General features: G+C 40.5%; 1 protein-coding gene across 1 annotated transcript; it reads left to right on the top strand.

Annotated features, from left to right (window-relative positions):
- Positions 1–2,657: 2,657 nt before the first annotated feature.
- On the top strand, positions 2,658–5,653 carry dpt (dermatopontin). The gene is made up of 4 exons (XM_086088639.1): positions 2,658–3,089; positions 4,852–4,977; positions 5,131–5,238; positions 5,327–5,653. The coding sequence occupies exons 1-4, from the start codon at positions 2,797–2,799 to the stop codon at positions 5,391–5,393; spliced, it is 594 nt and encodes a 197-aa protein (XP_085944765.1). The 5' UTR covers positions 2,658–2,796; the 3' UTR covers positions 5,394–5,653.
- The last annotated feature ends 8,493 nt before the right edge of the window (positions 5,654–14,146 follow it).

Raw genomic sequence — 14,146 nt, forward strand, 5'->3', positions numbered from 1 at the left:
TTGGATTATGTTGCTCCCAGGCAGGCCCGCTATTAGAACATGCAAAAATACACTTTCCTGATTCTCTGAAACATTGATGAAGGATGAATCATTCATTTATTAATGTCTGAGCTATAGTTCATAATCTGATTTAGACAATTATTCCGAGGATTTTTTTGACCCGGGTCAGACTCTTGTGCGTGCATGGAAAATGAAGAGTATGTAAAGGGTCAACAAAGCAATTCCCAGCATGCACTAGGGCCGCAGGGCCCTAAAATGGGAATATGTTTATGGCTGTGTTTTATTGTCAAAACAAGTCACGCTTATCACCGTAATTGCCACGGTTTACGGTCCAATAAAGGATTACGATAGATAAACATTACACCTAATAATGTCTAGACAATCGTTTTTACAACAACAATCGACAGTACGGGCCAAAATCAATGCTTATTAATACAATTCTTTGGTATATTTGAAAAGCCAGGTTGACTTCAGTTTTGTTCGTTCGTCCATCCTTATCATCTTTTAACTCAAGAGAATGGTTTTGTTTGGTAGTTGGATTGACTCATCGTACTGTAATTGAAGTCTTAATTTTATTTATTAAAAACTTGTAAAATTATTTGATATGAGAAAATGAAGTTGTGAGGTTGGTTCAACTCAAAAGTCAAGGCACCATTGTAGATGAATGAAGCCCTACATTCAACAAGCCCCGCTCCCAATAGACGACCCTAAAATAAACGGCGGCAGCTATAAATACTCGCCGGTTGTGCTCCCGTTCAGAACTCTTATTTTGGAACATGGACCAGCGTTTTATTTTGGGATGCTTTGAAGATAATCACAAGGGGGTGGTATGGAATGGCGAGGCCCTCAAAGAACAAATGGATGCTTTCCTCTCACTAATCAGTGACAAGAGATGCTCGGCAGGTTGCCGCGGCGACCGTAGGATGCTTGGAAAACAATGCTTGGAAAATCGGCTGACAGTCACGGCCTAATGGGAAAGACACTCAGAAGACGGATTTAACTAGAAATTAACTAGAATTTTTTTTTTTAAAGGGAATTTTCTTGCTATTATGATTTGATTTTTTATTATTTTTTTGCCTTTTCTTTGAAGTCTGAATACTAAAAAATGTACATTGCTTAAAATATCCTGCACTTTTTGTATAAACAGACTCCACAACATCGGCGACTTACCATTACTTTAACACCTTAACTTGAAACCTAACATGGTGCCTATGAAATCTTTTGTGTAGATTATGTAACCATGAGTCAATGAGTGCATGCAGCCTGTGGCAGGAGAATGATTGGAAATGCGACACCATGTAAATAAAATGAGCTCCTTTGCTAATTCATCTCCATCATCATCATCATCGGTCTTTTTTTCCCCTCCCACGGGAACAAACAGACAACGCCGATGCACTGTGATAGATTACTTAGTGGCGTGTGTATGTTTAAAATGGAAGCTTTCAGTGAATGCCCGTTTGAGGCAATTAGCTCAATGAAGAGTATTGTATTGATACACGCACGCATATACACATACTCACCCACACACACACAAAAAAAAAAAAAAATTTTTTTTATTGATACACTAATGGCATAATATTACTGACAGCTTTTGAAGCAGACAAAGTGTAGTCATGCTTTTTATTAGTTAGGGTGCTCGAAAGTAGGTATACAAATGTGACTGATAAAAAATGTTTGGACTGATTGTTTTCCATTCTAGCAACATTTAAATGCGCAAAGCAACACAAACATGCCTGAAAAAGTGTTGAAAATGAAATATTTGGCCATAATTCAATTACAGTTGCTAAGCTATTTGCCAACAACCACCAAACTAGCAGACCACTAAGTTACCTACATACCTAGCTACAACATATTCATACGATACATACTAGTATACCCCAACCAACCAAACTACCTACCTACCTTCCTGTGTGTGCTTAGAAACACATTTATCAAATCCGAGTCTGTAGCAAATGACAGTTTGCTCAGCTCGTCGTGTAAACATTAATAACGGATGTTTATGGTCTAATTATCTGTAGCAGTGGGAACCTGCTTTCACCTCCGTTAACGTAGCAGCCTAATGATAGATGTAGTGATTGATGATAAAATATTGAGAACATTGTGTAAAGCCTGGATTACTATTAGTTGCGTCAGTGATCAAATTTAGCGCACGGCATGCCCACCACCAGCAGAGGTGCTGTTTATTCACTGAAGAAGAAAGTGTGCCAAATTGTAAATCTGATGAAAGAAGAGAATCTTTCCTTTGGTAGGTTCTTTTTTATAGCAATAGAACACCATTTTCTGTGTGCCTTGCAAAAATCAGTCAAAATCCAGTAAAACAGCCGGGAGCGAAGGGTGTTGCTTCAGGAAAAATGGCCGGGAGTGAATGAGTTAACTTGGGCTAGTTTGAAATGTCATATTCATTTGTTGCAAGGTCCAGGTGTCCTGCATCCTTAGTTTTCACGTGTACTTTTTCCCCAAAACACTTTTTCTTGGTGTTTATGTTCAAGTGGAACACATGGCTACGATTGCTAACACGTGAGCGAGTGCACGCCAGAGAGGCTAACAAAGCATGACGTCAATATTTGAATTGCATGTAATAAATGACAAATCCTGCCTTTTAAGATACACCCTTACAAACTAACAGCAATTGCGGAGTTCTTTTCCCCAAGTCCACCTTAAAATGCCCAAGGAGGTCCAGCGACTTTTGGATCGTGACTCTGCGGGCTCATTTACATAGACGCCGAATGCCAAACATCTGGAGGTTTATAAGCAGCTGTTTGCGAGGGTGAGCGTCACAAGCCCTCACTCGTCGACATGAATCCGGTTCTGGTGGCGTTAGCCTGGTCTTTGGTGGTCTCGGTCCAGGCTCAGGTTCAGTCTCAGCCCCAGTCGCACGACCACCAGGACATGGGCTGGGTCAACGGCTACCGCCAGGGTTTCAACTTCCAGTGCCCCCACGGCGAAGCCCTGGTGGCCATCAGGAGCTTCTTCAGTGCCGCCGACGGTTCTGACCGCGTCTGGTCCTTCGAGTGCCAGCCCACGCCCGAGCGACTGGGACCCCCTACGGACTGCTGGTGGGACGACATCAACCGAGCCGGCATGGAATGGTAGGTGACCTTTATTGTGGGCCATATAATGCTAATTAGCATATTTTTTTATTGCCAAAGTCATTTTTAACTTACTGTCACAATATCAATTGGCTAACAAAATGTTGGTTTATTTACTCAACTACAGATTCCGGGGAGGCCTCTACATGATATATAGTTACATATTTTTTCTGATGTTGATATTGTCACTTTATTCTGGTGAAATTTCCATTTGCTTGGGTTATTTTTTTCTCTCTCTTTTTTTTCTGTTGGTTGTGATCTTTTTTTTGTACGGTTCTTGTTATTGTTGCAACTTTTGCAACAATTATTTGGTAATCTGTTGCTGATTTTTTTCCAGATGAATCTGATTTTTTATCATATAATTACAGTGCATTTTGGATTGTTAATATTATGACTTCATTATTCTTGTAACATTAAATATTTGTATGTTAAATTTTTCCTTTATCGAAGCACAGTTAAAAACATTTGCTACCGTTAAAAAAAGTTGGAATATCAAAGATAATGTTAAGTAAGTTGTTTCTATTTTAGTTTCTTTTTTCCTCACAAAATTTTTGTCCTTGATGTGACTTTATTGTTACATCTCTGACTCATTTTTTGTCTGCCTTTCATTGAAATTAAGATGACAAATTAATTATTACATTTCTTAGATTTTTTATTACTTTTTTCCTCATAAAATTCAGCATTTTTTTCTTTTTCTTTTTTCCAATATGGCTTCTCATTATTTTTTTTGTCTTTAATATGACGTATTTTTCCTCATAAAATTTAAATTACTTTTTGTCATATATCACAACTTTACACTGGTAAAGGGATTTCTGTTGTTGAGATTGACTTCATTCTTCTCAAATTGTTAACATGACTTTTTTTTTTGTCTCATAAAATTGCAACTTTACTCGTAAAGTTACACGTGTCTTTTATTTGTGGAAAAGTAATGAAGTGCTTTTTGACGGCCCTTTAGATGCTGCATTTTTTTTATTTTATTAGCCACACGTTAGCAGAAGTCCTGCAACATAGCAACCACAACATCGTAAAGCATGAGTGCACAACACTCTACAAACATATTTGAAATAAAATAAAAAATCTCACATGGTCACCAAACAAAATATCATGAAAAGTATAAATACTAAAATACTGGTAATCTCATCTTGGTTTAATTTTTTTTTAGTACAGATACCTGAAAATTCTACTGAAGTATAAAAAAAACATTAGTACTTCTGTTACTTTCTACCACTTGGAAACATTGGTCTATATGATAAAAAGCCGTATATATATATATATATATATATATATATATATATATATATATATATATATATATATATATATATATATATATATATATATAAAAAGTAGTCGAATAAAAGTTGAAAATACATCTTTCAACTTGCCATGTAAAAATGTCAGCGGTTGCGCAACAATCCGTGAATGAACCTCCAGCAAAACGCCTTGCCTGGGCCACAAAAGAAGACGCGTCGTAAAATTGAACTCCGGATTTACGGCCTCACAGTTGACTTGATTCAAAGGCAAACACTCCATTAAGCAACACATTTACTCAACATGAAATATACTCCAAGTCTGTTTGAATGAACGCCGTAGGGGGGAAATATCCCCCATGGGCTCATAGTAGACCTTGTTGCCATGGCAAATGTCTATGCACCTAACTATTTAAATGGTTATGTTCTATTGAGTTTTGTTGTTGGTGTTTTTTTTTTTAAATAAAGTACAATCTGCCCAATTGATTTAATTTACACCTCTGTCTTTGCAGGACTTCTAAGTGTACCCGTAATGGCCTGGTGGCTGGCGTGCAGAGCAAATACTTTGAGAGTGTCTTGGACCGAGAATGGCAATTCTACTGCTGCTACTACAAACAGAGATGTCCATACTCCTGCATGTATGTTTGCAGATAATTGTGGAAATGTTTGTATGTGCTTTTTTTTGTAGAAAATCTTGAATACCTTACACTACACAGTGTTCACAATTTTTTTTTGTCAGAATGTGAAAAATAGGCTCCGGGTTTGAATTATGTGTTGCTTTTCATTACAAGGAAGACCAATGACATTCCTGAACAACATCATGAGGAGGCCGAGCTAGTGGTTCCTACCTACGGCTACTTCATCCGAGGAGCTCAGACCACCTTTAGCGGAGTGCTAAGGTCTGTTTCCAGCAGCTCTCTGAATTTCTTGGTTTTATCGTGTCCTGCCCGACTGACAACGTTGCGTTGTCTTGATATTTGCCCGCAGAGATCGCCAGTGGAAGTACATCATGTGCAGGATGACCGACTTCGACTGTGAATTTGAGAATTTATAGACACGTCCAAGAAAGGAAAGAATTTACCTATTAGGTAATGGCAACCATGTGGTTCGTGTAGTTACTTTTTATGGGCCAAACACAGGCCCGTATAATCGACATTTTACTAGCATGCAACAGAAAATGCACATAAAAAAATTAAAAACGTTTAAACAACAAATGTCATTAAGTTGTGGTCAGTTAGAGGACAACTAATTCATGTAGGTTTGGCAATCATATTATTGTGTAACCACAAGATTAAAAGGGTCACTTTCTTGTCATTCCATTGTGTAGGCTTCTTTATCCAATGTAATGTGGTTTTATATTCTCCCACCATATGGTAAAAATAGTCGGGGCTGTTAAACCTCAAGGGGGATTTCACACTTGCCCCATTTGGTCCATTTCACCTGGTAAGGTGTGACCTCCAGAAATCACTCTAATTGATATGACTCCGAGAGAATTCTGGTGGTTAGGGTGATAAAACGATCTGACCTCGAGCGAAGTCAACAGACAGACAAATCAGGTTTGACTCTCAATGTCAAGGTAGTGAACAGATACGGACATTGACTTGGTGAGAACGTCTTCAGTGAGAACCTAAGAGAGAAACGGCAACCCGCTAAAAATCCTTTCTGGGTTCCAGAATCTCAGTTTGTCTTGCAGCAACCAATCTTTTCTGTCTTGTATTTCCACCGGGGATGCATCAAGGGTTTCCTGGGCCAGTTGTGAGGCATAGTCCCTCCGGTGCGTCTTAGGTCTATCTCAAAGTCTCCACCAATCAATCGGGAGGCATCCGAGAATGCTGACCCAAAACCATTCCAACGGGCTTCTGACGGTTGTACTCTTAAGTACCTCCCAAATGACGTTCTCCTCACCCAATCACTTTAGACGACCCTGAATACCCTGCGAAGGACCCAGACCTTGGCTAATGACTTAAGAGATAGACCACATAGACAGACAGATGCATGTTATAGGCCAGAGGACGAAAGGATGAAATTAGTGGCCAGACAAAAAGCTAATTTAGAGAGTCTGAGTTTATCTTGGTTCCCAGAACAGGACGGTCCATCTGTCACACAACTGGTGTAAACCCTGTCAGGATGGCCCCTCAAGTAGGACTTATATTTGGGCTACAGAACCTGAACTTGTTTGAGTGGCAGGGACATTTCTTTCTCCTCCAACATTCTTAAGCCAACTAGGACCCTCCAGTGAGTTCTAGGTCCGGGAGTTAAGGGCCAAATGAATGAAGGAAGCAATTGGTGACGCATTAAAAGTAAAATGTGAGGTCCCGCCCCTGAGTTAATTAGCCTCACAAGGTAGCAGTCTGAATACGCTAGCCCTGACATCTCTGTCTCGATCACCTCCTTCGGGCCATTTCCAAACCAGATGTGAGACATAGACCGATCGGTATATCCCAAGTCTACAACTTAAGAGGCTCAAGAAAGGAAGAACTTTGTATCTTATTTTAAAAGTCCTTTGAGGTCCCAAACCTGAACTTGTCTGAGTCACGGGGGCATCTGTGTCTCTGGCTGCCTCCTCCACTTCCAATAGGGCAAATCGGCATTACCAGGTCAGATTCAAAACAAAGACCCACTAGTGTGTCCTACAATTGAGCGTTAAGGACCCAGGCAATTAGCTACTCAATAAAAGCCCATTTGGGGGTCCCAATCCTAAACTTGTGGAATATGTAGAGAGCAGTCATCTAAGCAGGTTAGCCTAGATTATTCAGTCTCTGGCCACCTTCAATTTCACTGAAGTGCAGTTAACAAAGTCATCTGGAGGATACAATGAACTGAGCGGGCCCTCTTCAAGGAGAGCACTGGGGTCTGGGCCAGCTGCTTTTCAGCACTGTTTGTTTACGGCAGCTGCCGTCTTGGGGCTAGGGGCCAAACACCGCCACACTAGGCCATTCCCTTGCAACCATTGAGCCACAGGCTCATGGCAAGCCATACGCCTGCTGAGCACCCCACCCCCACAGACACCCCCCACACCTTTTAAAGACCCAAAGTCACTTGACCCAGTGAGAACTTTTCTTGTTCTTTTGGGTGATCAATCTCTGACTCCGTGTTCCGTGGCCAGCAAGCATTCAGTTCTCATGGTGTGGGTGAGGGTGCGAGGAGAGGGTTGTTTGGACGAGCCCAAGTGGGTCAGCGCCATGCGGTTTGACATCCCCACCGCCCGCCCCCGGGGCCTGCCTGTTTATTTTAGGGATCCTCCAGCCACGACAAAAACAGCTGCCTCTTTTTTTCCCACGTGCGACAACAACCGCAGCGGGGTAGCTGGGATGGTTAGCCACTTGGCTTGTAAAAATAATCATGATAACAATAAACAGTGCATTACACATAAATAGAACACCTTTCTAGACAAAACTGTTTTGCTGTGAGCCAGTTAATTAGCCAGTTAATTAACTAGTTAGTTTAATTGTTAGTGAGACAGTTGGCTAGGTTACCTGACTGGATTAGCAAAGAAAAAAAACTGTAGAAATACTATACATGAGTAATTTACCCCCCCCAAATTTTTTTTTTAACCTAAGTTAACTAGATAATAGACAAGGTTATGCAAAACACAATCAACCAATTTAAAAAGAAAGGGCTCATTTGTTATGGGTAGCTAAGTAGTTGCCTTGTTAGTTTGTTAGCTTTTCTGTTAGTCGTCTATCTAGCTGGACTAAGCACCTAAACAAAACCAGGTTATCAACAAATAGCTTTTGGTTAATAGTTTGGGTTGTCCAAAACAAGCAAATGCCAAAGGAAGAGGTTATTTGTTTGCAGGTAGTCAGTCAGTTCATTAACTTTTAGGACTACACAAAAATGTGCTTTGTAGTTAAACATTTAGAACTAAATGAAGAACGTTTTTAGTTGCCTGTCGTTAACTATCCAGTTAGTTTGTTATCAGGATTACACAAACATATAAAGGTATAGACAATTTCTACAACTATGTACGTTTTGGTTGCCACCTTGAGGAAGACGTTTTTGTCATCTTTTGTAAGTTTATTTAGGATACAGTTAGTTAGTTGGTTAGTTAATTAGTTAGTAGTATTATACAAGAGCAAATCATCAATTAAGTTCTTTTGTAGCCATTAGTTAGCTCATTGTTTAGCAAGCAGTACAAAAATTGAACAAAAATACATCATCAAGTGTAAAGAAACAGGTTTTGACTGTCGTAATTATGTACTTAAAATGATAATGCAAAAATGCATAAATCTATTCTTGGGGAAAAGGATTTGGTAGTAAGCTATCAAGCCAGTTAGCTACTTTGTTAGTTTGCTGGTTAGATATTACAGTATGTTACAAAGCAAGGAATTCAATTGCAACTTTTTTTCTGTTGCAGTCCGCTTGCATTGGGGCCAAGAGAGAGGAATATTTTTCCTCATCAGCAGCCATTTTAGGGCCATACTATGTTTAAGAAAGACGGTGGACGACTGGTTAGCAAATCTGCCTCAGCTGTGATAGGTTTCAGCTCAAATGTGACCTTAATGAGAATAAATGCTATAGAAAATGTATGGCTGGTTGATTTATGAACATTTGGGGTTTAAATATTGGATGCCAGTTCCCCACCCTTGAAGTTGTGTAACTCCGGCCAAAGAAACACACAAACACTGACACACTAATCAAGTGTAATTTTGGGGTTAAATGTACCATTTTTGTCCACAGCTGGAGTCCCCAAGTGACTCTTGAGGAGTATAAAGGACTCTTGTATTTCTCCAATTGACATTAGCACTAGACTGCAAATGGCGTTAGAGACGAGGACACACTTCACCTTTATTAAACCTTCCCTGGGATCATTCATACGCAAGTAAACGCACACACACACAGGCTGGCACACGTTCCCGTCCCTCCCATATAGATCCCACGCACTCCATTGTGAGTATCTGCAGCGTTTCAACGTGTTCCTGCGCGGCGGCGTGTCTTTGCACGTGTGAGGCTGGCAACCTTCTGATGTCATTTCATATTCAAACCCTTTTTTTTTATGGGCTCGTATGGGGAGTTAAGCCAAGGCCATTATAAGTAATAGCACCATGTGACCTCCGCCAAGGCCAAACAATCCAAGCATGACGATGATGCAGTCGCACGATACCGATTCACTCGACTCGGTTTGCGTACTCCTGTTAAGTAAATAACTAGCCACCTAACCAACCAACCAACCAACCAACTGACTGACTAACTAACTAGCTACTAGGAAAGATAGGCACAGTTCATGTATTTTGTTGCGCAAACCTGATGCTGTAGTAACTAATTGCTGGGAAAGAAAGGCGCTATTTATGTCTTTTTGCATAATCCTGATAGCTAGCTATGTAACTCGCTAAGTGCTATGGCTTTCATTTGACCTTTTTTTTTTTTCTTTCAAAATCCTTGCAATTCCACCTGAGGTCCATGTACAACCATGCTCTTTGTCCTCCTTAGTGGGACAACTCCCATATTACTAGTGAAGCAAAACTTTGCGCTAGTTGACGACTGTGTGCTACTAGTCCTACGCAGTGGCATAAAATTCTACTAGTTAACATCTAGCGCTTCACTAGTAATACCGACGTGAATAAACCTCTTGTTATTCGCGTCGGTATTACGAGTGAGGCTCTCGGCGCTTGGTGAAGTTAATAGCGTGAGTAGCACATCAGCAGTTGGGCTTCAGACAGGAGCACATGCTTGACGGTGCGAGAAGAGCTTTTGTTTTGTGTGCACACAATACTGTCAGAGCCCAGCTCGGCTCTCAGATTAACAGCAGCGCATCGCTTTCACACTGGCTGCCTTCACCTTTCACCCCTTCACCACCGCCTCATTCCGCTTTTCCCGCCGCCGCCGCCACCGCCGTCCACGGTGCTGCCCAATGAGTGGCCAAAGCGTTTATTCCACATCCTTGATATCCACTTTTGAGGTTCATGTAGGCACTAGGAATTGCACTAGGAACATTACAAGGCCCAACTACTTGGCATGTGTCGCGCACTAGTAGCCTCCTGGACCCCACTAGTAGCACAAAAATGCCCAGTAGTATAGTTTTTACCTCACATGTAGTCAGGGCCGGGCCTGGTACTCATTTTAAACTGCGGAGTGTCAGGCCTCAGACCGGCTCACATTAGTTTACGTTTTTATGAACATACACAATTTTACTGTTTGTTTATCAATGTAAAACAGATGGACATTCCCATTTGTTGTCCTACTAGTGAGAACAAATAGCAAAACTAGCACCTTCAACTGGACATTTTGTGTCATGTAACCTGCGCCGTCCATCTCGGCCGTGCAAGAAAAGAGGCTTTTGTGGCCCAAACACGAAGGCTGGGAACCGTCGGAACGACCCGGCTCACCTTACGCCGCCCTGGTTCTCACACTGCCCCGAGGATGCTTTTATTATTATTATTCTTAGCCCTAAATCTCTACCGTGATATTACCCGACACCCCAAGTTGGACATCACGAGGGCAGTGTGTAAACACTCGCGCCGAGCTCCCTCCTGAGATTTCCCAGAAGAGCGGACATTCCCATCTCGTTTGTGTTTTTCCTCCTAAAATGACAGGGAGGGGGAAAAGGGACCATTCCTTGGAATTCCCCCCCGTGTTTAAAGTATGTACACCTCTAATATACCGTACTTTTATATATTTAAATATCTGACCCCCCCCCCCCCCCCCCAGGCCTGCATCACAAAGTTTGGTGGGAATTAAATCACTCCCAAACACCCCCCCCCCCCAACATGTAATTAGGCCACCCAATCAACACAATGATGTGTGTGTTGTAGAGAGAAAGACATTTGAACACCTCTGTGCCGTACACGGCCATTATAACATGATTGTGAAAATGCCGTGTTGCTTGCTTTTCCCTCCTTGCTACCCCGGCAGCGTGCTGCAATCCCAGCACATGAGACAAGATCAACACTACAGAGGCTCTTTCTCACGTCCACACACTGTCTCTCTCTCATGGTGCCACCAGCAGCGTGTCATGGAAAAATACTGCAGCAGCAGCAGAAGAAGCACCAGGGAGGGCCGTCACCAGACGCATATCGGACGGCCTTGGCCGCACGCACAGTCATCCAGACAATAAAAAGATAACCCGGACCGCTTCTGGCCTTGCGCAGGCAGACGCCGTTATCTGGGGCCCCCCGAGGCGGGGTCACCGCACAGATATTTGTTGGGAGCCTTCCAGCTGGAGGTGAAAGCCATTAGAGGAAGAGATTGATGAGGGAGCTCAAGGATGGCCAACGCGCGTTTGCAAATGGGGACGGTAGCACAGCAGCATCGTGCAGCGGGTTGAAGCAAACGTGGACGTACGGGATGCTAACAGAGTGGAATGCTACCAAACGTGCTACAAATTGGAGTTTAACCTAAAATATTCTGGCAAAATGAGCTTCATCAACACAACTTGGGAGTTTAAATCATCATCGTCATGACCAGATGTTAATTCATTTGTTGATTTTTTTTTTGGCTGGCTGTTCCCATTTTGTTGAAACCCGTGAAAAAAACGGTTCCATTTTTATAAGGTTGTAATGGTTGGTTAGTTAGCTTGATTGTATGGCAGTTAAACAAACGAAATGTCATTCTGATGTGGTTGACGGGTAAATGAACAGTTAGTTAGTTAGTTAGCGATAACTCCAGGAAGAAACATTCCCTTTATTTATTAATTTTTGTACATGATTCTCTGTAGACATTAGGACTACAACTAACAATTATTTGAAAAATCGATTAATCTCTCGATTTATTATTCTTGTTTTAGATTGGATTAGAAAAAAAAAACCTCCATACCTTTATTCAAAAAAACAGGATTTTATTCAAATTGGCAGTGTACAAAATAAATTGACCACGATGGGTAACACAACCGTTAATGTCGAACCTCGATCCCCATTCTTTATGTGCACCTCCAGCCTAAGCACTGTTTAGCCACGAGGACCTTGCCTCAACCTTGACCAAAGCCACGCCGCTTAAATGAAGTCAATAGCACCCGGCCTAAAATGGATTCCTGTGGGACACCTGTCACATGACACATTTGGATAGCGCCGATAATATTACCCTTTGCTAAGACAGCATGTAGATGTATCACATCGATCTCATCAGAATTAATGGCGTTGCAAAGCCTGTCGATACTTTTCATTAATATGAGAAAAAAAATAATGATCATTGTAAATGTGAACGACGTGAAATTCTTTGAAAAGTTTTTATCTTCCAAATAGCATAGATCCCCAGTTGCTAATTCATTTGCCAAAGAAAAAACATTATATGTGAGTGTGTGTGTTTGTTGTAAACTGATTATAAACTAAGTGTTTTTGTAAAGAATGGTGATATAGTCCTGATTTACTCAAGCTGTCAAGACTACTTGAGAAAAAGACAAGAGCTTCCTGTCTTCAAAAGAGGAACATCTTTTAGCAGCATGAAAATAAAATCAAACAAGGGAACTGAACAATGGAGAGGAAATGACACCGAAGAGGACGAGAAACAGTGGTGGAAATAGATAACAAAAAACATGCTCTTGATGGTTGGATGGGGATGAAAAACACAACAAAACAAATACCGAAAATAAATCTGCTCTGTAAGTCTGAACAAGTCTAAAAGTGGACATATGAAAAACATGTGTTTCTGTAAATCTTTAAAACAGTGTAACATGTTTTTTTTATGAATGTCAAAGACAAGTGAAAGTCTTTGAAAAACGTAACAGTAATTTTGTAAACATTTACGTCCAATTATAACACTTTGTTTTTGTTATCATCAAAGACAAGTTTTCACCTAGTGATCATGTTTTAGTAAATGATAAAGACAATTTGGTCTTTAATAAACGTAAAGACTTGCTTTTGTACACAACTAAGACTAATTACGACAAACTTGTTTTTGCAAAGAACAGACAATCTAATCTTGAATTAACGTGTTTTCGTAAACACAAAGACAATAATCTTTAGGCCTAATGTACAGTACACATCTGACAAATTATGTGTTTTGTAACAGTCTTAAACAAACCTAACAAACCTGTTTTTTCGTAATCATCAAAGACAATGTAGTTCATAATGGAACTAAAGTACGTCTTAATGTAAACACTGAATACCAAGTTATGCTCTCGGTGATAGTAGCAGATAATTCAATTGATTTGATTAAATCAATGACACAAATACCTATTAGTAGCTATTGATATCTTAACTTTGTACTTTGTGGTCTTAGGGAGCAGCAGCCCGCTTCTGACTCAAAGTGCTTGTGTGTAAGGGTCGCCTCGGTCAAGTGTGAGGTTAAGTGACTTATCTGCACCCTTGAGAGGTTACCTTCTCGTTATTTCTATTTGTTTATGTAAATCTGAGCCCCGATCTTGTGTGTTTACTGTGGACACACAAAACTTGTCATCTGTGTCAACACGCCCAGTCAACTCGATACACTCGCTCTGATGTGTTTTGGACTAAACAATGCTGATTTAATTGCAGACTTTTATGGCGATGCCACTGTTTATTCATCAAAAGAGTTATTTTCAAGACCACATGGGTCAATCAATTTGAAGTAAAAATACATAGATTAAAGTCAAGTGCATTTTTGTTATGTTCAACACAATATATATATATATATATATTTTTTTTTTTTACTATATAATTTTATTGTTTCCTTTTCATCAACTGGTAGGCTATACAAAATGTTGAATATCCGGGCCTTTCTGATATAATGCAATGCTTCCTTTACACGGTGAAAACAAACGGCGTGACTCGCATACAAACCAGGCAGATCTTTACAGTAGTCAAATGACATTTCATCACATTTTGAAATCAAGTTCACAAATCTCACACCTCACAAATCAAAATATACCAATCCAAAATTCAATGCATCTGCGTG

This window comes from Leptonotus elevatus, chromosome 11 (genome assembly GCF_054856555.1).
Source record: "Leptonotus elevatus isolate MCC_2025b chromosome 11, RoL_Lele_1.0, whole genome shotgun sequence".
NCBI classification, from domain to species: Eukaryota; Metazoa; Chordata; class Actinopteri; order Syngnathiformes; family Syngnathidae; genus Leptonotus; species Leptonotus elevatus.